At 41.3% G+C, this 25,444-nt stretch overlaps 1 protein-coding gene across 3 annotated transcripts in view; it reads right to left on the bottom strand.

The window, feature by feature from the left end:
* EEPD1 (endonuclease/exonuclease/phosphatase family domain containing 1) overlaps nt 1-19,502 on the bottom strand; it is a 197,532-nt gene extending 178,030 nt beyond the window's left edge. The window contains exon 1 of one of the 3 annotated variants that reach the window (XM_087713082.1): nt 17,546-19,502. In XM_087713082.1, the coding sequence (XP_087569208.1) occupies nt 17,546-18,396 (851 nt within the window). In that variant the 5' untranslated portion in view covers nt 18,397-19,502. The remainder of the gene's footprint in view (nt 1-17,545) is intronic. The other 2 variants (XM_087713081.1, XM_087713083.1) reach the window with 2 other exon arrangements.
* Nucleotides 19,503-25,444: the final 5,942 nt, after the last annotated feature.

The following is a 25,444-nucleotide window of genomic DNA, read 5'->3' as shown; positions in this document are numbered from 1 at the left end:
CAGCTATGACCACCGGAACCTTAGTAAATGTCCTAGGCACCGAAGTGAGGCCAATGGTAATGAATTCCTCCATTGGAGAATCTGAGGAATTTCCAATGCCCCTGGCGGTTCATAATGTGGAGGTAAGACTCAGTGAGATCAATTAATGCCAAGTGATTGCCTCCCCTGATTCCTTCTAAAATAGACTTCAAGGAGGACATCTTGAATCTCCTGTATGCTAGATGATAATTTAAATGTTTGAGATTGAGGATAGCCATCCAACCCCCCCCCCCCCCGAACTCTTCGGAACAACTTCCAGAACAAGCTCAATCCCTTGGATATCCAACAGGTACTGGATAGCCTTTCTCATAAGCTGTTGCTTGATCCTGTTCCAGGATGGAGAGAAAATCCTGAATCGGTTTGGGAGGTGGAAGTGGAACTCCAATTTCAAACCAAATCTTACCGTGTTGTGGACCTATGCATCCGAGGTGATGGATTCTCAGCTATCCACAAATAAGGGAAAGTGGCCTTATAGGGTGATTTGGTCCCGAATCACTTACCCCTGTGGCAGGGATGGCCTCCTCCACCATGAAAGGGCTGCTTACCCTGTATCTGGTACCTGGATCTATCTCTGGGGTACTGCCTATCTGCCTGCCTGTCTAGGTGCAGGGGAAAATACTTGTGCTGCTGGAAATCCTGCTCAGAAGGTCGAAAAGGAGGCTTTTGGAAATAAGGTGCAGGGTGTTGGTCAGAATGTCTGGTCACTGTGGGAAGAACCTTGCGCTTGTTCTCCACTAAAATGGGATCCAGAGATGCATCGAACAAAGACTCATCTGAGAATAGTGAGGATGCTAGTCTCCACTTGGACTTGAACTTGGCCTGCCAGCCACGAAGCCACAGCAGTCTTCTGGAGGTGACCGAAGAGGAGATCACTCTGGAAGCATACTTAACAGCATTAAGTGTGACATCAGAAGAGAATTGGGTGGCAGCTATCAACTTTTTGACATCCTATTGCACTCTGCCATCAGCTGAGGGAATGTGCTCCTGCATTTGGCATAGCCAGAGGAAGGTGGTATGGTTGAGAAAGGTGGTACAGCTGAAGTGGCCACCTTAATGGCTCAGGCTGCTGCTTGGAATGTTTTACACAGCATTAACTCAGCCTTCTTGTACTCTGTGTTCAAGTTATCTGCAATGTCCCCTGTAACCAGGGAGGTGGAAGTAGCCAGGGCAGCCACTGGTACATTAAAGCTAGGTATCTGTAATGCCTGTGAAAACCCTGTTTCTAGATTGTAAAATCTGCTGTCATTACCCCTGAGGTTTGGAAACATCCCAGGATGTGCCCACTGATTCTTGACTACATCCAGAAACAGTTGGGGGGCCAGAATCTCCTCCTTCTCTACCTGTGACTCAGAGAAAAGACCCCCTCCCAACACCCTGGCACCCTCTGCAGGAGTAGTGGTACCCCGCAGCGTGGTGGTAACCTTGCAGAGGAGGGACTTAAATAAGGCCAGAGGAAATAGGCCTGTGAAGGCAGGAGGGTCTGGGAGTTTCCTCATCATCCGAAAGGTCAACCACCCTCTGCATCTCTTCCCCTAAGAGGGAACTCTCACTAGCAATTGAAAGAGAAATAGGCCTCTGTCCCTGTGCTGTTGATGGCCCGGGTTGATCTAGATGACGCCTTGGGGGCCCACAAGCTTCCTGATACCTGATTCCTCTGCTGCAAACCCAAAGCATTACCTTGAGATATGGCTTGTGAAATCAGCTGCCTAAAGCACTCTGGGAGGTCAGGAATAGGTGAGAGGGTGGGAGGATTCAGCTCTGGCCCAGGACAAGCAGCCTGAGGGGCAAGCCTTGTCCTGTGTTGGATTGTCACCAAGCCAGGTACTAAGCAGTCGACTGGATCCCCCTGGTAATCAGCTGGGTCCCCAGAAAACAGAAGGGGGGAGAGGGAGATATTGTCTAGAACAGGAAAGAAGTAGGAAGGTCCAAGAATGGAATACTCAGGTGCCAAGAATAATAGGTCTCTCTTGAGCTGAGACTGAGTTGAAACTGGAGCCAAACAGAGAGAGCAGAGAGGCATGGCTTCAATTAAAACTCTGGGCAGATTAGGACATGATGATACCAATTCCTGGACCCTCCCACAAGCTACTCCGGAGAACATGCAAGAACTTTCAAGTACCTAGATTCTGAATTTCAGCATAGAGTTCAAAGTTTCAAAGTTTAATGAATTTATATGTCGCCCAATCCTGAAGGACTCCAGGCAGCTTACATAAAAACAGCTCTAAAAAGAATACTAAGAAAAAAATTAAAATAGAGAGGGAAAGCAAGTTAAAAAGACACATCATGCACTCAATCTTAGTGAGGCTGGACCTCATTCATGAGGTCAACAGCCCCAGGCCTGCCGGAATAGCCAGGTCTTAGTAGACTTTCGGAAGGCCGAGAGAGTGGGGAGGGTCCAGATCTCTGGGGGTAGATCGTACCATAGGGCCGGGGCAGCTACAGAGAAGGCCCTCCCCCGAGGAGCTGCCAGACGACATTGTCTAGTCGACGGCACCTGGAGAAGGCGCATCCTGTGTGATCTTATCGGACGCTGGGAGGTATGTGGCAGAAGACGGTCTCGTACATAGAGAGACCGGATACAAAGAAAAAGGAGGAGGGAATACTAATAACAAGGGATTATAACAATTATATGCACCTGGATTTAATTCTAGGTGAAAGTAAACAGATGAAAACTTGGAACATTTTTCTATCTATGCACAGTGTTCATGCTGCTATAGATAGGACTCCAAAATCGAGACATGCAGATGATAGAAGAACAGAGATAAAGCTCTAATTCTGCTGCTTTTTAGTGAACATTCTGATTTTGCAATCTTAATATGGTAGGTTAAAGCAGAAGAATAAAACTAAAACAAATTGAAATCTGCAAATATTTCCAAAATTATATAATATATAACATTTGCAAAGTCTGACATTTATAGCAATTGGGATATCAATTTCATTTTAAATGAAATATTTGTAAAATAAGTTCCAGATTTTATATGGCCTTCCATATATTATATATAATGTATGTAATATGCTAGAATCCTTATCGAAAGTAATTTAACAATTGCCATCCCAGGAAGTCTATCAGAATATGGCATCACACTGGGATCTTAATAAGGCATTCTTATTTTAAACCTATAAAATGCCATTTATGAACAAGCAAGAGCATGATGCTCTTCACAATGCACAAATGTATGCAAAATGCCCCCAAAGAGAGAAGGAATTTCAAGGCTTAAAAAAATTCCTTGACTAAACTAAAACTAAATTAAACTAAATTAAAATGAATCAAAATTATAAAAAAATTGGCATTTATTTATTCTCAATTCTAGAAGAAGCTTTAGAAAAGGATTAATACAACTGATACGGTAAAGAGCATGTTGTCTAATGGATGTAAAAATCTACATTGTAAAGTGAAATTAGGATATGTCCTTCAGTAATGAACTATAGGAACAGCTGGGCACAGAAGGCACCTAGGGCAACCTTGATTTTCTCAACTTGAGATGAAATCAGTTCATCAATAGAAAATTTTAGAAATGGAATAAATGTTTGAAAATTAGTTTTCTGTCCTAAAGCACAAATGTACAAACTTGCACTAGCAGTAAGTTTCAGCTGTTACAGAAGAAACAGAAAGACTGAAATCTGAATATATCACATATTAAATGCCATTATTTCTTTCAATAGGATTTGCAGAAATGCTTAATACTGCCAATGAAACCAGTTTTTTTTTCCTAAGCCTAAGGACAGGAAAGACAAAGTCACTGGAATAAAAACCATCAAGGCATTGTGGGAAATTATAAAGGGCAGGCGATCACAGAACCATCAACCACCTCAGAATTACCTAAACAACGAGGGTGAAACACACTAAATCTGGCAAAGCTGCCTTGCACCAACCTGGCCTGCCCATAGAAAAGCAGCCACTTTGAGATCCATAAACCTGGTCTGAACACTTAAAAGCAACATATTGCATCACAAAGAAAGCATTTGCAAAAAGGAATAACATTTCTTGTAGTAAATATATTTTATAAACAATTTTTAAAAATTCCTCAAAAAATAATTTTAAAAAAGATATTCTATAAATAAAAAAAATCCTTAAAAACCATTGTTAAGTATTCCACCAGCAATAATTTATAGTATAACTATTTTAAGGTATTGTACCAGCCATAGTATACTGTAACCATTATTCCAATCCACCAGCAATAATTTACACTGTAACCATTTCAAACTATTCCACACACAATAATTTAAAATGAAACCATTAAGAATATTCCATACACAATAAATTACAATAAAACTATTTTTAAAAATTCTATGCACAATACATTTCAAAGTATTGAGTATAAAAATTTTAAAAATGGTTTATTTTAATTTATTTTGGATAGAATCTTTTTTTAAATAGTCTAAGACAATTAAAAAAAAGAATCCACACACAATAAATTGAAGTAAACCATTTTAAAATATTGTACACTCAATACTTTTAAGTAAAACTATTTTAAAAAATTCTATGCACAATAAATAAAATATTATTTTAAAATACATTAAAAAAATAAAAGAAAAAAAACCTGGGTCACTTACCAGCAAGCAGAATCAGCAGCACTCCGATGCAATGGATCCTCGTCATCATGGATGGAAGCAACAGGGAGCAGGCAGGCAGAGAGGCAGCAGGAACAGGTAAGACACTAAGCAGGTCGCCTGGCAGACTTAGCCAGCCAGGCGAGGCTGGAGAGGGGGGGCAGGGGGCTTCCCTTGCGAAAGCTGACAATTAAAATCAAGAAGGCTTCGAATATTTTTTTCAGGTGGGATTTGTTTTATCAATTGCTAACTAACAGAAACAGCAATTAGAAATCTAAAGGTATGAAAGAAAACGCCAATTATGTAAGGAAAGGTCACTAAAATGTATAAGGAAATATAATTAGTACTTGACCATTATTAATGTGTAGATAACTGCGGGACATTACACACCCACACACACAAACTATGGCAGTGCCAGGAAAACACCAAAAAATAACAATTCCCCCCCCAAAGACTGCAGATGAAACCAGTTTTTTCCCTAACCCTAAATACAGGAAAGAGAAAGCCACTAGAATAAAAACCATCAAGGCATTGTGGGAAATTATAAAGGACAGTGCCAGGAAGCTCACAGAACCAGCAACCACCTCACAATTACCTAAACAACCAGGTATCACACAGAAACACACAAAATCTGCAAAGCTGCCTTCCACCAACCTGGCCTGCCCATAGAAAAGCAGCCACCTTGAGACACACTTAAAAGCAACATATTGCATCACAAATAAAATATTTGCAAAAAGGAATAACATTTCTTGTAACAAACATTCTATAAACAATAAATAAATAAAAATTCCCTAAAAATAATTAAAAGCCACCAAGTTCAGAGAACACCAAATGACCCCACAGTCATCTCCCTCCTTATCTTTTTCCTTTTTGTCCTATCTTTCTCCTCCTTCCCCCCACCACCCCACTCCCTTTTGCAGAAACTCCTCTTGCTGGACAATTGCTCCATCTTTCCTGACTTTCAACTTCTCTTGTCCGACTATCTTCTCCTGCCCCCCTCCCCCCTGCAGGGTATCAGTTGCTGCTTGGAGCGGGGGAGATTTCTGGATTTGCAGGGCTGAGAGGAAAAGGGGAAGAAGGAACAGGCCCTCCAAGTCTGCCCCCTCCCCCTTTTTGCAACCAAATTCTCTCCCCCCCCAAATAGAGGACACTGCCACCCAAATACTGTGGGGCAGAGCAGGCTGGCCCCATTACTGGGCAATGTGTGTGTGTGGGGGGGGAGGCTGGAGCAGTTCCACTCTGAATGGAGGGAGAGGAAAAAAGTTGGGATTCTCCCTGCTGTAGCCTTTAAATGGCAGAGAGAAGCCAAACTTTTTCCTCTCCATTCACAGAGGAGCTGCGGCTCCCTTTATGTCCCCCATGACCCCTCCCTCCTGGGGGTCGAAGTACCTGAAAGGGACAGGTAGGCTGCCACAGCTTCACTGAAAATTTATTTCTGAGAAGAGAAAGTTCTCCAGTCCAGCTGCACCCACTGCTTCTGGATGTCTATTGCAGTCGCGAGGAGCCGAAGAGAGCACGGAGAAGAGCGCGAAGGTTCTTGGCACTCTGGTAAGCTGCAAAAGCAGCTAGGAGAGGCGCATGGCTTGTTTTAGCCTCCCTGGACATCACAGCAGCAGCCCCAAGCACACTGATCTTGGCGTTTTTTACATTGGGGCGTGCTGCAAGAGGGAATGGGTGAAGGCCTTTTCCCGCCAGCGCAAAGGACTTCCCCTGACTTGCTTTGCTGAGCAGGGGGCGATGGGCCCGCACCTCCACCACCAGTAATCCGGAAAAGGTCTTTACTCACTCTCACTTGCAGCACGCCCTGATGCAAAAAACGCCGAGATTGGCATGCTTGGAGCTGCTGCTGTGACATCCAGGGAGTCTAAACCAAGCCGCACACCTCTCCCTGCTGTGTTTCCCAGAGTGCCAAGAACCTTCACGCTCTTCTCCATGCTCTCCTCAGCTCCTCGCAACTGCAATAGATGTCCAGAAGCGGCAGGGGCTATATGCTCAGAAAAGCAACTTCGGGAAGGTCCTCCTTTGCTAGCAGGCAGGTTCTAGGATGCCTGCCACCACCAAAGGACCTTCCCGAAGTTGCTTTTCTGAGCACGGGGACAATGGACAGTATTTTGTCCCTTCTGTCTCTCCGTTGCTCAGAAAAGAAACTTCGGGAAGGTCCTTTGCTAGCAGGCAGGTTCTAGGATGCCTGCCGCCACCAAAGGACCTTCCCGGAGTTGCTTTTCTGAGCACGGGGAAAACGGACAGTATTTTGTCCCTTCTGTCTCCCCGTTGCTCAGAAAAGCAACTCCGGGAAGGTCCTTTGGTGGCGGCAGGCGTCCTAGAACCTGCCTGCTAGCAAAGGACCTTCCCGAAGTTGCTTTTCTGAGCAACGAGGAGACAGAAGGGACAAAATACCGTCCGGTTGGGATGGGTATACAGGGCCAGGGCCGGGGCCGGGGCAGGCTTACTTCTGGGTCCGGTCACCAACCGGTTCGCAAGAACCAACGGGGACTGGCAGCAACCCACCCCTGATCTTGACAGACTTGAACATTGGACACTATCTAATAAAATGAGATTCAATTGTGAAAAAAGTAAGCTTTCACCTTTAGATAAGAAAAACAAAATTCACAGGTAAAGTATATGTGGTACCTCCCTGAATAGTAGTAACTGTGCAAGGGATCTTGGAGTTTTAGTGCACAATCATTTAAATATGAGACAGCAGTATGCTACAGCTGCTAAAAAAGCCAACATAGTTCTAGGCTGCATAAACAAATGGATAGAATCAAGATCACATGAAATTTTAATACCACTTTATGATGCCTTGGTAAGGCCACACTAGTTCACACTTCATTTAGTTTTTGTCGCCTCTATGTAAAAAAGATGTTGAGACTCTAGAACCACGATGGCAAAACTATGGCACACTTGCCACAGGTGGCACACAGAGCCTTCTCTGTGGGCATACAAGCTGTTGCCCCAGCCCAGTTCCAACACACATGCATGCATGCCTCCTGCCACCCAGCTGGTCTTCGGGTCCCTGCTGCGGATGCGCAGGAGGCAGGACCTTCCCCAATCTCCACAGGTTCTCCCCCCAGCGCACTCTAGCTTTCTCTTGCATTTCTAATGCCCGTGCCTTCCCTGATGTCTGCAGGTTCTCACCCAACATGCCCTAGATTTCTCCTGCATTTCTGCTTCCCATGCCTTCCCCAATCTCCACAGTTTCTCCCACAACATGCCCTAGCTTTCTCCTACATTTTTGCTGCCTGTGCCTTCCCAATCTCTGCAGGTGCCTCTCCAAGGAGCAGGGTGCATGACCGGGGGTGCTCACATTGCACTTTGGGGATTGGGGCATGAGTGCATGATTCACGCGTGGGCACTCGGCACCAAAAAAGGTTAACCACCACTGCTTTAGGCACTTACTTGGTAGACCATCTACAAAATCTCCTATTCAGCTCAGAGAAGAGGTTGCTTGGAAATTTTTCAAGTGATTTCTGGAAACAATTAGAGTTCTAGAGTAACCTCTCTTAATCAGTGTTCCACCCCTGCCAATGTTAATAGTATGGAATTAGGAAGATTAGGAACTGTTCTGACCCTGGCAAAAGCCTGGTGTTAATATGGCATTCAGATCCTAGAGACGAAACTAATAAGGTAAAAGATAAAATTGGCAGCACTTACAATATCTTTCCACAGTTCAGCACTCACTCTTCAGTCAACTACCATCAACACTTCTATGATAATCCAGCCCCCTAGTTATCTCCAATCATTCAAACATTCCTTTCACCTCCCCCATCCACCCCGGTTGTGAATGATTGCTATCTGTATTATTGAGGCAACAGAGGGACTCTACTTGCAAACAACTCCCAGGTTTCAACATATCTACACTTAGAACAGTTCTAATTAATTTATTATTCCAAATATGAGTAATGAAGGAAGATAGTCTATTTTTACTTATATAATTTATAACCTCTCTTTCCCTCAGTAGAAAACCCCATGTTTATTCTTTGAGCTCACTGATGGCTAACTTTTTGTCACCGTGTGCCCAAAGTGCGTGCACATGTGCTCATAATGCAATGCTTGTGCGACATCCTCCATGTACCCAACAATTGCTCATGCACAGGTGACCCCCTGCATATGCCACACCTCTGCACATGCGACTCGCCACTTCCTGCACATGTGACCCCCTGCATGTGCCTCTCACCCACATGCATGTGCCTCTCACCCACATACATCAGCAACCCTGCACATATACATGCAACTTCCCTGTGTGCCCCACCCCCGTGCATGTGCATGTTTCCCAGGGACGGATTTCAAAAATTTCACTACCAGTTCTGTGGGCATAGTTTGTTGGTCATGTGACTGGGCGGGTGTAGCTTCATGGTCATGTGACTGTTGGTCATGTGACTGGGTGGGTGTGGCCAACTTGACATCATTCATGTCAAGGAGCACCTTGCTTGGCATCTCCTCGCCTCAAAGGCCTCAACAAGATACAATTTCTCTGTCTATTTATTTACTACTTCTGAACATCCAAAATATACTATTTAATCCTATGTATATATGCCATATGTACATACATATTACATAGTATAGAGGGCGTATAGGCACCACAAAAAGATACATTATCTACTATATATACTGTATGTGTATGTACACACACACACATACACATACACACTCTTCTAAAACTATTCAACCTCACTTACTGCATTTGGAAAAACACACCTAGAGTCCACTTTCTGCCACACATTTAACTATAATTTCTGTACATTAGAACATTACACGGGGGCAGAGCCTGGATGCCGTGATGAGACAACGTGCGATCTCAAAGCTCTGAGATCGCACTCGATACTTTTATTGCTGGGGGGTTCCAATGGACCTAAATCATCCCAAAGAGATGGTGAACAGGAAGATTACATCTTGCTGATCTCGGGGATATCGCAAAATTTCTGAGAAAAGCAGGTCTAAAGTCTTCTGCTGGCAGTAAAAATTCCAGTCTTTCAAGGCTGACAAAGTCAGGACAATATGGAGAAGTGTTAAGCTGGTGAGAAACTTTTATTATTTTTAAAAAAAAACAGACTGCCTAAAATGTTTTAAAACTAACTTAAATCAAAGAATAGAAGAACTTAGCAGCGATTTTGATCTTTGTAATGGTTCTGGACAGTGGTTATCTTACTTTTTAAATGTTATTTACATGGATTGATTCTAAATAAACCTTTTCAAATGGACGGACTACTATAACATTTCTACTGACTCTCTGTAAGCTACAAATTGACTGTTTACATCTCGACATTTTTATTGCTTGGCTGTTCTGGCTTAAGATCTGATAAGATTGTACAGCTGTTCCTTTGTAGTTTGCTTTCACTGGTGAGTGTTTCAGTCTTGCTGAGCTTTTAAGAAAAAATACAACTGCGTATAAACATGGTGTCTCTTCAAGCCTCTCTCCAAGCGATACTTTCAGCTTTGAAGAGGGTGTTTGATAGAGAGGAAAGAATTGAAAGAAAATTGGATTATTTGGTGTATTTGGCAACAAATTGTGAAGAAAAAACTGAGGATGTTCATCAAATACAAAATAAGAAGATGGAAATTCAAAAAATTGAAATGGAAGAGTTTGAGCTTTCTTAAGTATACAACTATACCATTCTTCTTTTCCATAGCGGAAGCTACAAAATGTTGACCACGTTTTGAGTTAATCAAATATTTTTTATCAGTTGACTTGATATGAGTTTCTTGAAAACAAATTACATCATTCTTAAACTGTTTGAGATAGTGAAATATTTTCTTTCTCTTCTGTGGAGAATTCAGTCCATTGACATTCCATGTTAAAATCTTAGTTGTCATCTTTGGTTGGCTGAAGCATTTTTAGAGCTTCCTGCATGGCCTGTTTAATCTTAGGCCTAGCTCCTCCCACTGCTTCCAGACTTGTTATTGTAGTTCCTGTTGGTGGCACAATACTGGAAGAAGGAAGACTTGCCTACAATTCAAGAATGGACATTGAAAGTCACAAACTTAGCCGAGATGGCTAAAATATCGGCATATCTTAAAGATCACTCAAATGAGAGATATAAACGAGACTGGAAAAAATGGATTGACTATATACAAAATAAATACAGGACCAAGAAACTCCAGTTAGCCTATGCTTAAGATCAGAAATGGTTTAAATTGTTTAAAGTTAGTTCAGCAAGAAGAAGCTAAGGTCAATGTAGAATGTCATTAATTTCTTTATTTCTTTTTTTTCAATAGATTTTAGACTGTGTTTGTTAAAAATCCATACCATGTACGGGTTCTGGGAAGTCGGGGGGGGGAGGAGGAGGGGGTAGGGGGAAGGGAGGGAGGGAGGGGCATACAAAAAAAATTGTACTTCGATGTTTTAATGATTGACGAATGATGAAATATTTGTGTTTTAAAAGAAATAAAACCTTTGAGATTCAAAAAAAAAGAGTTTGAGCTTGTTGATATTCGTGCCAATTGGTTTATTTCTGAGGAAGGAAAGAATGGAATATTTGAAGAGGAATTAAATGGAGAGAAAATTTATTTCAAAGGACAGGACATAGAAGGAGAAGAAAGCATTAAAGAACTTATGGACTATGAAACACTATTTGCAAAATATTTGATAACACTGCTGAGAATTAAAGACAAGCTGAAAAAGAAAACAAAAGGAGGGCGTCAACATTATATGAGATACTACAAACAAGAAGGTGCAAAGATCATTTTGTACAAACTTGTTTAAAAAGATGTTTGGAGAATTGGATCCACAAATGGCAGTAGATATAAGATTGTTTTGTTATTGGAGAGATACAGGTTGATAGATAGAAGAGTATAATTCAAAATTAGCTAAACTTAGTTAAATCCAGTGGTAATAGGTATAGTTAAATAAAAATTGATAATGATAGTAATATATACAATGTTGAGCTGTTATGATAAGTAATAATTGGATATGAGAAGGGAAGGTTAGAAATATTTTTGGACTATATATAAGGATTATTAACAACAATAATAATTATAATAAAAAACAAAACTAGATACAGTTAAGTTTTAATTAATAGGGGGGAAATGTTATGACATAGGATATAGTTAAATAAAGAAAGGATAATGATAATAAATTATATACATGGAGGATTAGAAAATTTTGGTATTAAATATTATGGATGTTTAGCTAAAACAGGACATGAGGATTTAATGTTAATGGAGGATTTCACAAATAAGTAAATGAAATGCCAGCATGTGGTTATGTATTGAATCTTGGTATATTTAAGGATGAAGGATGTTTAAATAACTATAGTCAAATAAAAGTGGAGGTATGATGATGTTAATATAGTAAATATTTGAGTTAAGATATTTGAATTAATATGAATTATATTTGATGATGGTGGAAGAGATGCACAAAAGCCTTTTGTAACCAGCTGATACACTTTCTACAATATGTAAAGAAGGAGGAGTTGTATGTTTGTTTTGAAAATAAATTTAAAAAAATTAAAAAAGAACATTACACATACCTACAGATGTTCTTTCCTAGCCTGCACATGACTGTTAGAGCCAGGAGATGTCAAGGATTGAGTAAAATGTGGTGAAACTTACTTAACAATGCTCTTGCTTAGCAACCAAAATGTTGGGCTCAATTGTGGTCATACATCAAGGACTACCTGTGCCTTCCTCTGAATGGCAGCCTTGTCCTAGTAAACTCCTCCTTTCTGGCAATTTTCCTCTGTTAGAGGCACCAAAATAATCCAGACAATATAAGGTTTCCTGTTGGAGCAGGGGACTAGGCTAGATGGTCTCCAAGGTCTCTTCTAACCCTGCTATTCTATGATTCTGTAAGGATCTTCTGCTGGAGCAGGGGGTTGGACTAGATGACCTCCGAGATCTCTTCCAGCCCTGAAACAGTTATGCTGCTTCAAAGCATCTTCTGAAGCCACTTCTAGTGCCAGGAGATTGTGGTCCTTCCTTCCTCTCCTTTTCTCTCTCTCTCTCTCTTTCTTCCTCTCTCCCATCATGTATCTATCCATCCATCCATCCATTCATGCAATTATATGTCATTCACTTTTCCCTCCCTTCTTCCCTCTGTCTCCTTCCTTCCTTCCTTTTTTTCTTTATTCCATACAGCTCTGAACCCTTAAGGCAAGCCAAATATAAGTGATCCTCACTTAATGGCCAGTTGCTTAGCAAATTTACGACTGACCTCCCCAGACCTACTTGACCTGTTTTGGAGTTTTGACAGTCATGCACACACACGCACGCACGTGCACACACTCATTTAGGACCAGTTACAACATCCCACAGTCATGTGACTGAGGCTTTCTATGGTTTTTTGCCAGCTTGCAACAATTCCTTCTGGTTTCTGGTTAAAAATGTCCATTGGGGAAAATGGACTTGTTTAACAACTACAGTGTTTGCTTAATGACCACAGGTCCCCCTCTCTATTTCTTTATTTCTCCCTCTATCTCTTTTTTATCCCTCTCTTTTTTTCACCTCTCTCTCTCATCTCTTTCTCCCTCCCTTTCTCTGCCTCTCATCTCCCTCTTTCTTTCTCCCTCTTTCTTTTTCTCATCTCTATTTCTCCCCCCTTTCTCCCTTTCATCTCTTTCTCCCTCTCTTTCTATGGACCATCTCTCTTCCTCTATTTCTCTGTCTCTCATCTCTCTCTCTCCCATTTTCTCTTCCTGTTTCTCATCCCTCTTTCTCCCCTTTCTCTCTCATCTTTCTTCCTCTTTCTCTCTTTCTCTTCCCCTTTTGTGTGTGTGTGTGTGGGCCCGTGCAAGCCTGATAGAGGACAGAGCCAACATCACAACTGCCCCTTCCTCTTTTCCATCCCTCTTGTTGTGATCACACTCTCTTCTTTCCCCCTCCCTCACAAGCTTGCCATTCCCCTTGAGACTTTCCCCTCTTTTCTTTCCCGGCACTGGCTTTAATGGAGGGGAAGCATAAGTGACTAAATGGTGCACGTCTTCCCAGAACAGCAGCTGCTTGGCTTGTCCTGACAGATCGCCTTTTTTTCTCCCCTTAACTTTAGAGGCAACATATACAGGCAAAGCCCGAGAGGCACACGTGCCTGGGTTGCCCTGCCCCCTCCCCCCTGCTTTGTTTTTTGCCCTCCTTTTCACTCAATGGCCTTTGAACACATGCTGAGGAGGAGCAGGGAGAAACAACTGCTGCTGTCACCCTCCCCTCAACCTGCTGCCTCCCTCCCCTCAACCTCCCTACCGCCTTCACCCAAAGCCTTGCGCTGCAACAGGAGGCTGAAAGTGAAATTTCTTTCCCTCCCTGTTGCGTACCTTGGCAACAGGACTGTTTCTCTCTGCCCCCTTTTCCAGCCAAAAAACATGCCGGCAACAGCAGTGGCAATTGAGGGAACCAGTTTGGGGCGTGGCCAGCCTGGGTCACTGATGGTTCTGTGACCTAGGCCAGCATGCCACTATTGGTTTAGCCGAACCAGTTCAAACCAGTAGGAACCCACCTCTGATGTTTCCCCATGTGCACCCAAAGCATGCGCACATGACCCCCTTCCTCCCCATCACCCGTGCATGCACGTGTAACAATCTGCATGTGCCTTGCCTCCTTCATGAGTAACCCCCGTGTGCCCCAGCCTCTGTGCATGCACCCATGTACACCTCACTCCCAGGCTTGCACATGTATCTCTCCACCCCCCACATGTGCGACAGAGACCCGAAAGCTGGAATTTCTAGCATGTATACACTATTAAAACAGTGACATCTATGTTGGCTTGGACATGTTGAGAGAATGGCTGATGGTCATATCCCGAAAGATCTCCTGTATGGAGAATTAGTGCATGGAAAGTGCCCCCAAGGGAGACCACAGCTGCGATACAAGGATATCTGCAAGAGGGATTTAAAGGCCTTGGGAATGGACATTAACAACTGGGAAACCTTGGCCTCTGCTCGTTTGGCTTAGAGGCTAAAGATGCAGCATGGCCTTCTCCAATTCGAAGAGACACTTGTTCAGCAAGCTGAGGCAAAGAGGCAGTCCTGGAACCAGTGAAATCTGGGGGCTGGGCAGGGGACAGAATGTATCTGCCTTCAGTGTGGAAGGGATTGCCACTCTCGAAGTGGCCTTTTTAGTCATACCAGATGCTGTTTTAGGAACTCTTTCAAGAGCACAATACCATAGTCTTCAGAGACTGAAGGATGCCAGTGAACAGGTTTTAAATTTTGATTTTAGTTGCTCAGCATCTTTGGAATAGAATGGAATATGAAGAATATAAATACAAAAACAAATGAATTCACTTCTAAGATAGATCAGCAACAGTATGGCAGTGATCATTGGATATGAGATGGACAGCAAATGAATTCCCTACATAAACAAATAAATGGTTTGTTTTGCTTCTATGAAAATTCACAAAGCTATGTATGTGTCCTGCAAAATGCAGTTTTTGCTAACATGTTAAATGATGTTGCAAAACAGAATTGCAGCAAAAGCTTCAGCTCCAAAAGCACAAATTGCTCAATTCAGAGATACTTCTCATTGTTCCATCATACTTGGAATTTGTAATATTTTTTTTAAAAAACCTGTAATATGGTACACTAAAGGAAGTTCAATCTCCGCACTACTGATATGTGAATAAAAACTATGCCAATTACATGTTACAGCGCAAGTATAACCACAGCAAGTATACTTTATGTATAATAATATCAAAACTATTGTCCATTAAAGAATACTGCTACTTATATATTCCATAAAACTCTTTATACATATTTTTTTCAGATAAAAACTGGAACAATAAACTACAATAAGCTTGGATTTTTGTAGCATTGAATCTGAAAAATATTTTTAAGGACTAAGACAAATTATTTTAGCATTGTTAATAATCATACCAATGCCTGTCAGACTTGTTTCCCTTCCTGAGCATCATATTTTATTTAGCAATATTGATCATTCCAAACTCTGCATGTGACCTAGAATGTGGCTAAGTGGATTTAAATTATATTTGTGTAGATACATCCTTAAAATTGACTTAAGCATGAATATGTATGCAGAAGATCCTCATCTATGGTATAGACACTGAATTATGCTGGCATTACAAGCAAGTGTAGTTGTGTGTGTAGTTTTTATAACAGCAAAGTCACCTGATTATGGAGTACTAATATGCAAAAAAATGCTATTGCCTAATGTTTTTTTTAATCTATATTCAGGGATCATAAATACTTAAACAAATGAATTCTTTACAGAGGCTTTTCATGGTGATTACCATATTAAGTTCATCCTTAAATGTATCAAGATGAAGAAGCCTATACACTTTGCACTCCACAATACATCTGTTATGTCATAATCTCTAATAACTCATATTCAAGCTGACTTCAGAACAGTGTGCTCCAGTAACATTAAAAGCCATAACCTATATTAAGGGCTAAGGTGAGGTAGAATTTCAACCTCCTCACATCTCCTCAAATGCTATTGATCCAACTATGACTCCTTGCAATAATAAAAATAATAATAATACAGGAAACTTGAACTTCCAGGGACACTATAGTATCCTTTAAACTGGCATTACCACATTTCGTTATTGCATGCTACTAGGACAAAGTCATGCTGAGTCAACTTGGTTAATATCAAAAAGTTAAACTGAGTCAGATTTGGCAAATAGTTAATGGAAGCTATCAGGAAATACCAGACATGTAAATAGATTGCTATAGAAAGGAAGGAAAAAAGGAAGGAAGAACCCCACTTGCATATTGTTGCAAGAACTGCATTAACATATCTATAAAGCTGTCAGAATATGAGAGTTTTTGATTACCAATTAAACTCATTATACATACATACATACATACATACATACATACATACATACATACATACATACACACATACACACACACACACACACACACACAGCTTTAATTTTGTGGTGCTCTGTTTCAAACTGCAATCTACAGATCAAAAATAAATAAAAGGTAAAACATCAAGAAAAATAATCTAGAAAAGAGCCATTAAAATACAAAGTAAACGCAGGAAAATATGAAATACAATCTACAATTACTCTGCAATTTATGCCAGGAACAATTAAAACTGTCATAAAAAGAACCTCCTATAAAATGCACCAAAAATAGTCCTCTTTATCTACATACAGCATTGCATAAGTGAGATATAGGTCCATTAAGCAATTCACTGAATAGAATCTTGCATATTTCCACAATGTTTACATTATACCAACAGGCTGAAAGCCTTGGCTGCATTATACGTTGACAGAGTTAATGTCTGGCTTTATGCAGTAAGCTAAAACAAACATATTTTCTGTTTAGAAAAAAATATTAATGTAGACCAAATGTCATAAAGCAATTGTTCAGCAATGTTGTACATGACATAGTGGCTCTTTAAAACTTGAAACATTTATATGTGGTTTACAGATTAAAAGGGATTGCATTCATCGCCTCAGTTATATATTTGTTAGTTTAATCCAAGAGTAGGCCATCTGAATGTGTGCCCTGAAGTGCAGAGCCATGTTGGATCACAGTTGTTGAAAACTGATAGTATGATTTCCTGTCATTTTGTAACCAAAATAATAAAACTGTAATACCAGGCTAAAAACATCACCCTAAAAAATATAATGACTTGGTAAACTCATAAGTAAGCCATGAATTATCACACTGATTTTTTTTTTTTTTTTTTTTTTTTTTTTTGCTATTCAATCATGTCTGATTCATCAAGTATACCTTTCAGGTCTCTGAAATTTCTTAGCAAAGTTTTTCAGAAGTAGTTTGCTATTGTCTCCTTTCTATAGTTGTGAGAAAGTTACTGGCCCAAGATTATTCAGCTCGCTTTGTGCCTAAAAAGAGAGTAGAAAAAGAGAGTAGAGGTCTCCCAATTTCTAACTTGATGCCAAACTGACTCTCAAGCCCGATGAATAATTATATATCAATACCAATAAAATGTTGGGCACTGTTTTACTATTAGGAAGGACATGCAGGATATAAGGAAGCAACAGAAGAGAAACAAACAAAAATAAATATTCCTCAATCTTCTGCCATACCTGTTCTCCAACAAAGTCATGCATACAACCTCTCGCACACCAGGATTGTTGGCTTTTTCAGCAGAGCAGCTTTGCAGATTCCAAGTGGCCACTCTCAGCACAGGTCGCCCATCTCGCACCCCACCAAAAATTTCCACTGTGGGCCGTGTGGAGATTATCTGTGTTGGCCCTCCAGGAGGAAAATCCAAATCCTCACTCTGGAGGCTCAGGGATGTGGGGCTTGGGTGAGGCTTGACAGTGAAATTAAGGCCACTATTCGTATTTGTGGAAGGGGGTCTTGATCGTTCTGCAAAGATCTGATGTCGGATTTTGTCAAAGAATGAAGAGTTGATACAGTTCATCTTAAGCAAGTCCTCAATACTTTTGAAGGGCCCATGCTCTCTGCGGTATTCTACAATGCTGTTGACAATCTTTTCTGTGATCCCACGGATGCTCATGAGCTGAGCAGGTGTAGCTGTGTTAATGTTGATTTTAATAGCTGAAAGGTGATCCAGATTCTGGTCTTTCCTTAAAGAGTTGGGTGAATGTTGTGCAGAATTTCCTTTGCTGCTCACACAGATCTCAAATTTCACCTGCTCCAGCTTGGCAGCTCCAATTCCACTCACCAAGGCCAAGTCTTCAACTTTCTTGAAGCCACCAATATACTCACGATATTCTACAATGTTTTGGGCTACCAACCTGGTGACCCCAGGAAGAGTCATGAGCTCCTCTTCTGTGGCTGTGTTAATATTTAGCCTCTCCTGATTCACAAGGATATTGCTGAAATTGCATGCAGCGCTGAATTTACGGCTATGGCAAAGATCCGAAGGGTCTCTAGGTATGGAGCGGTGGCAGCCAAGGTTACCACCCATCTTTTCTTCTTTTATCTTGCAATAATCAAAGTGGATTGTTTTCAAGCTCAAACAGGACAAGCGACTTTCAAGCAGAGACTGCTTGGCCCTCAGGTTGAGAGAAGTCTGCAGAGAAGTTCTGAAGAAAGAGGACAAATGGCAAAGCGCTTTTCAGAAAACCCTGGCAACATCACGGGAGGGTGAACAGTAAACACTGTTTAAAATCAGAGTTGCAATGCTGGAGTAACTCTGGCTTCCGAAGGTACTTCAGCAGCCAAGGGGTGGGGAAAGTTGAAAATATGCTACACAGACACGCAGCCACGCTCGCACGATGAAAGGCCAGTAACAAAAGCCGTGCTCACCACCCCCCTTTACACGGAAGAGAGCCTTTCTCGTCCTCCTTGTTTCGGTCAGGCTGGTGAAGCTTCCAGTCGCCCAAGTCTCTCCAGAGCCTCTGCAGCGCTGCGGTCCCAAGCAAAAAGCTCTTCCTACAGTAGCATCTTGCCGAGGAGCATCCTAGTTCCGGGAGGCAACGCAGTTCCTTTTCTAGTAGGTCGTCGCCCACCTCCCACGTGGGCCTTTTCCTTTCCGACCTCCGCCAGTGGATTTCTCAACCTCGCCGCCTTTTGCAAAGTCAAGGAGGAGGGAAGAAGAGGAAGAGACCCAACACCTCGGCTACCTTGGGTTTTCGCAGTGCTCTTCTCCCGCAAGGTCGGCGAGTGTTTCTGCTTTCCTCCACTCTCGCTCCGGCAATGGCCTTCTTCGCGATTGCCCTTGGAAGGCTCCAAGACATCCCCCGCTTGCGGACAAGGACAGTGCCCCAGACAACCAGCCTTCAGGGCCAGCAGCTACGACATAGCTCAACTTGTTACACTCGCGAGCTGCTGAGCTTAGGGGCGGCGTGGGAGCAATAGCCGGGACCGCCTCAAAGCACAGGGGAGGCGGGGCCTGCGCTCTCTTGCTGAGGTTGTCCGGGCTGTTGCCGCTGGGCTAACTGGTTGCCTGTCAACCAAAGCCGGCTGCCAAAGCTAAAAGTAACTTTTAGCCCGAACTTTGGAGACTCAGTTGCCCCCTTCCCGTTTTCGAATACATACGCTAACCTTTGGCCTTGTGAGTCCAGGCTGCATCTGACTGACTGTCCCCCATTAGTACTTCATCCTTCTGGCCTCTGCACACGGCGTGACTTGCACATTAAGTGGCTCTGTATACTAGGTATTTGAGCGCTTCCGTATGTTCGTGGGTGGAGGAGGATATGCCTGGCGGAGCCTTGATTTGCAGGGATGACGGGAGAGAAGGGACTTCGACAGGTCAGACGTAGATAGAAACAGGAGGTTATCACGTGCTTTTTCAGCAGCTGTGTCCAAGAGCTTTTGGCATTTGGCAGGTTACTGAAGCTTCTTGGACTTGAAGAGTTCCCCGATGGTTAATCAGCTAATGCTGGTAATTCCGAAAAGTGCAAAAAAAGTCTAAAATATATCTCCTAGGCTGAACAAATGGCTCGACACTGCTCAGTAATAGGCTGCTGATACTGCAGAAAGTTCCTGGGTTCTTCCGGAGGAGGTTTTACGAGGAGATTAGTCAAAGAAATGTATCTGTGTGTATGGAGGGGAAACGTTCAGATGTTTTCACCTTTCGGTTGTGAAGCCTTGGGGAAAATTGGGGGAGGGGGACTTCTTGTTGCAGAAAATGACAGGCTTTAGACATCTCAGGATACAGGAAAAGTTTATTTGGCTGCGAGGTTCAGAAAGCTAGCATATGCTAACATTGCAAATTCTGAACAACCTTCATTGTGGAAGCATGCGTTCTTATGCATTCTCAAAAGCAGCGCAATATGGAAATACTTAACTCATTTCTTATTTATTATTTTGGGGGAAAAGCTTTAAAAGTAGATGGGGATCTTACTTCTCCTTTTGTTACAGGTATGGACTACATGTCATTAACGAACTTTATTTGAACCTTGTGGTTTGGACTTTTGACATAGGAAAGTTGGCCAGAACATCTTGTGGTTAGAGACTGATGACATTTCCCTGTTCCCTTAAGCAAGTTTCTAACTGTCCCTTTTATGCCACGTCTTCATTCTTATATTTTAATTCATATTTTATTCTTCTTTATCCCCCCCTTCTAGACTCTATTAATACCTCCAATTGAGTCTAGCCTATTAGATTAACAATATAAGCATGCAGGATACAGAATAGCAAAAAAGCAAGGATACAAGTGATACACATCTTAGAGCTTATCTTCCGGAATTACTTTCTCCACTTCTAAGAGTGCAATTTGAATATACGAGCTAGTATCTGAAACTTCATCTTCCTTGAAGGTATATGGGATTAGGCTTTCAGTTAACATTAACTCCTTTTCAGCCCATATTTCTTTTACAGACCTCATAACGAGTTGTTTAAGCAAGAGTATTATGCAAGGGAGGAAGGCTAAACTTGCTATTCCACATAATAAAAGAAATAGCATTTGCTTGATCCAACCTGTTCCCAGTAGCCAAGATCTGTTCCTTGTACTTTTTGACCAATAGAGGAAGCTTGATCTCGTAGTTCTTGGACCACCCCCCGAACTGTTCCTGATCTATTCATATAGAAACAACAATCTTCTCCCAGGAATACACATAGCCTACCCTTTTCAGCAGTTAAAAGATCTATGGCATGCCGGTTCTGTAACATGGCTGCCAAGGAATCTATATGGTCCTGGACTTCAACCAAGGTGCCAGCAATTTGGTTCAGGCTTTCTTGGAATTCTTCCAACAGTTGCCTGAACTGTGTAATGGAATGGGTTATTCCACCTACACCCATTCCAACTGCTGTCCCTATTCCCAAGATTGCTAATAGTGGAATTAGGAGCAGCATTCTTTTCTGAACATGTCCCATGAAGGGTACAGGGAGGGCCTTTTCACCACTTATGCCCCCACCATTTTGGGGAGGAGGTGTACTAGGGTGCATGTGCCAGTCCAATTAGTGAGCAAGCACAGATAGGCATTTCTCCCACATAGAAAGAAAACTCAATTTTCTCCTACACATACACCCATGTTCATGGAGAAGGCACGGGCTCGGAGGTTCATTTCATTAGTCCAGACTTCTAAAGTTCCTGCTAGGAACATACCAGTCAGGGGCTGTAATGGAACTTCTTAATTAGGGTCCATTAGCTTATTCCTGAGGACTGGCCCTTCAAAGAGATATTGGGAACTGGTGTTTCCAGGGGGAAAGTAAACACAAACTCCCGTAGTGGATTGTATTGAAAGCCAAATGGGAAGTCGGGGTGGTTGGAATGGACTTGGGCAGCTTCCAGTGGTCAGATTCCTCTCCCATCGGTTAAAAACAAGTGGAGGTGGGAGCGAGAAAGTGATTTTCTGTTGGAAGAGCTTGTGAGCAGAGGGAGACATGCTGTGAGTCAATTTTATGTCTACAAGGGTTTTCCTGGGGGCAAGGAACATTTCAGATGGGCATTGTTCCTCTGATAGTGACCCCACAGGAATGCCAGGTTCCTGATATCGTTTGATGCACAAAGTGGGTGACCCTATAATTTCTACACCAACTGCTATGGGCCCAATGATGGGGAGACAGCTCATCCCCAGTGTTTTAAGCGTGTCATACAGATCGCCATGTAGCTGGGCTTCTGCTGTTTTGGTTCCCCTTGTAAAAGACTGTCGTAGCTCTGATCGTTTCCCAAAGATCTGACTCAACTGGCACCGCATGATAAGATGAAGGTCCAGCAGGAGAGGAGGAGCCAATGTCGCGACATTACATCATGCGGACTCGACAATCCAAGTCCGCTGATGACACTTTTGCCCCTGGACGGTCCAGCAGGACCTAAACCATCCCGAAGAGACGGTGACTGGGAAGACAAGACCTTGCTGGTCGCAGGGACATCGCAAAGTCTCTGATCGACCCAAGGGAAGCGCTTCCAACCGGCGGCAAACAGGCAGCCCCCAGGAAAGAAAGAAGACGTGAAAGTGTTCCATCTGGTGAGGTTCTTTTGTTCTTTTACTTTTAGAAGATTGCCCTAAGAAACTTTTTTTTCAAGCTAAATTAGTCCTTTAAGTAAGAACAAAGCAACCAATTTAATTCTTATTGGGCTGCCTTAGAAATTTTTTTGCTCTTGCTTGTAACGATGTTTTGTGGACTGAAGTGACTGCAATGTTTCCTGTTTATTCGCTTGAGGTGAATGGACTGATCTTTTTTCCTCCATTTCTTTTTACTACTTTAATTTTTTTGGCTTAAACTAAAACTTTTTTTATTCTAATAAACTTCTCCTTCTACTTGTTTCAAAATTATATTAAAAATACTTAAGGAAAAAGTATTAAAATAGTTGAATCTGCCTAAGTCTGGAAGCCTAAGTCTGAAGTTTTTTTTAGTTGAAACAATGTATCCTTTGTTCATTCCTATTTGACTACACTGACTTTGCAACAGAAGGGTTTGGAACTTGTTTTAAAACCCTGATAAAGACTCAAGGTCACTAAAATTCAAACGGAAGGTAAAGTGCCCCCATCTTGGAAGACAGCGTTTATATCTTTGATACCCAAAGAAGATCAAGATACTACCCAACCAAAAAATTATAGACCTATCTCATTACTTAATGTAGATTATAAAATTTTTACTAAAATACTAGCAAATAGGTTAATGGTGGTTATTCAACAATTGATACATACTGACCAAACAGGTTTTATACAGGGGAGACAGATGAAGAGTAATGTTAGACTAATTATTAATGCATTAGAATATTTGGGAAAGAACAACCAAATTCCTGCTGCGTTCATATTTCTGGATGCTGAGAAGGCCTTTGATCGAGTTAACTGGCAATTTCTGTTGAAGATATTGCAAAAAATGCAGATAGGAGATAGCTTTTTACAGTCAATTAAAGCAATATACCAACAGCAAACAGCTCAAATCATCGTCAACGGAAGTTTAACAGACCCTTTTCCAATCGGAAAAGGTACAAGACAGGGCTGTCCTTTGTCCCCACTATTGTTTATTATAACTTTGGAAGTATTGTTGAATAAAATATGGGGCTTGGATGGTCTAAAAGGGATCAAGATTAGGCAGCAAGAATACAGAGTCCACGCTTTTGCGGATGATTTGGTCATAATATTGGAACAACCGCAGGAATCTAGTATGGTTTTAATGAATACGATTAATCAATATGGTCAAGTGTCTGGTTTTAAAATAAATTTAGGAAAAACCAAAATATTAGCTATAAATATGAATACTAAACAAAAGGAAGAACTAGGAGGGATGCTAGGATGTGAGGTAGTCAAAAAAGTCAAATATCTTGGGGTTAATATTTTAGCCTCAAACGGGAAATTATATAAGCACAATTATGAATCACTTTGGTGGAGTATACAGACAGAGATGAAAAAATGGGAGAAATCGCACTTATCCTTGCTGGGTAGGATAGCGGCAGTGAAAATGAACATCTTACCAAAAATTTTATTTCTTTTTCAAATGTTACCTATACTTAAAAAAGATGCGAATCCTTTAGAATGGCAGAAGGGTATCAACAAATTTGTATGGGTAGGAAAGAAGCCGAGGGTAAAGATGAAAATAATGCAAGATGTACGCGAGAGAGGAGGCTTGAAATTACCTAACCTAAAATTATATTATGATGCAGTGGTGCTATCCACAATTAGTGATTGGACCCATTTAACCAACGATAGAATACTGAATATCGAGGGACACGATCTGGTATATGGTTGGCATGCTTACTTGTTATTCAACAAAAAATTGGATAAGAATTTTAAAAGTCATATCTTAAGAAATGCTTTACTGCGGGTTTGGAAAAAATATCAATATAAACTAAATGACAAATTACCCATGTGGGCAATTCCTAGACATGCAATTGAAAATATGAATATAGCACAAAAACAGGATAGAACCACCTACAGACAACTTCTCACTTTGGAAAGGGGGGTTCTACAACTAAAATCCTTAGAGGTATTGAAAGAGGAGAAGGTAGTTCAAACATGGTTCCAGTATGGCCAATTACAGGCCAGGTGGAAAATAGACCAAAAAACTGGTTTTATCCAAGTTGAGGATAATTTGTTTAAACAAATAAGATATCAAAATTTAATGCATATAAAGAGGATATATAATGTACTAATACAGATGGATTCAGAAACAGAACTAGTTAAAGATTGTATGATAAAGTGGGCTCAAAATATTGAAGAACCAATAATGTTGGACACATGGGAAAGAATATGGGTAAGAAATGTGAAATTCACACAAGGACAAAACCTGAGAGAAAATTTTTATAAAATGTTTTATAGATGGCATTTAGATCCTAAAAAGCTGGCTTCTATGTACCCGAATGTACAGCCTAAATGTTGTAGATGTGGTTCTCTCGATGCTACATATTTTCATATATGGTGGACTTGTCAAAAGGTTAAGGCATTTTGGATAAAAATGTGGTGGATTATGCAAAAGATTTTTAAAAGAAGGATAAAGTTTACTCCTCAGTTATTTTTACTAGGTATATGTACTGAATTTACAGCAGTAGAGACTAATTTGGTTCTGCACTTAATAACAGCAGCAAGACTGTTGGTGGCGCAATACTGGAAGAAGGAAGACTTGCCTACAACTCAAGAATGGACATTGAAAGTTACAAACCTAGCCGAGATGGCTAAAATATCGGCATATCTTAAAGACCATTCAAATGAGAGATATAAACGAGACTGGAAAAAATGGATTGACTATATACAAAACAAATACGGGACTAAGAAATTACAGATAGCCTATGCTTAAGATTAGGAATAATCTAAACTGCTTAAAGTTAGTGCAACAGGAAGAAGCTGAGTTTAATGCAGAGATGTTATTAACTTCTTTTTTTGTTTCCTTTGTCTTAATATATTTTAGACTGTATTTGTTAAAAACCTATACCGTGTATGGGCTCTGGGAAGTCGGGGGGGGAAGGGAGGTGGGGTGTTAGGGGGGAAGGGGGATATATAGTATGTGTTAGATTTTAAAGTAACGCAACTGCACTTGTATACTGTTGCTCTTTAATTTTACTGTAAAAATAGGACAAGCTGAATATATTAATAGATAGTAGAAATACACCGAAGGGAGGAGTAGAG

Source organism: Thamnophis sirtalis, unplaced genomic scaffold (genome assembly GCF_051295495.1).
Source record: "Thamnophis sirtalis isolate CommonGarterSnake01/CBP01778 unplaced genomic scaffold, rThaSir2_p1.2 scaffold_4, whole genome shotgun sequence".
In the NCBI taxonomy this organism is placed as follows: domain Eukaryota; kingdom Metazoa; phylum Chordata; class Lepidosauria; order Squamata; family Natricidae; genus Thamnophis; species Thamnophis sirtalis.
The sequence above is the reverse complement of the archived record's forward strand: the minus strand, read 5'-3'. Positions and strand labels throughout refer to the sequence as shown.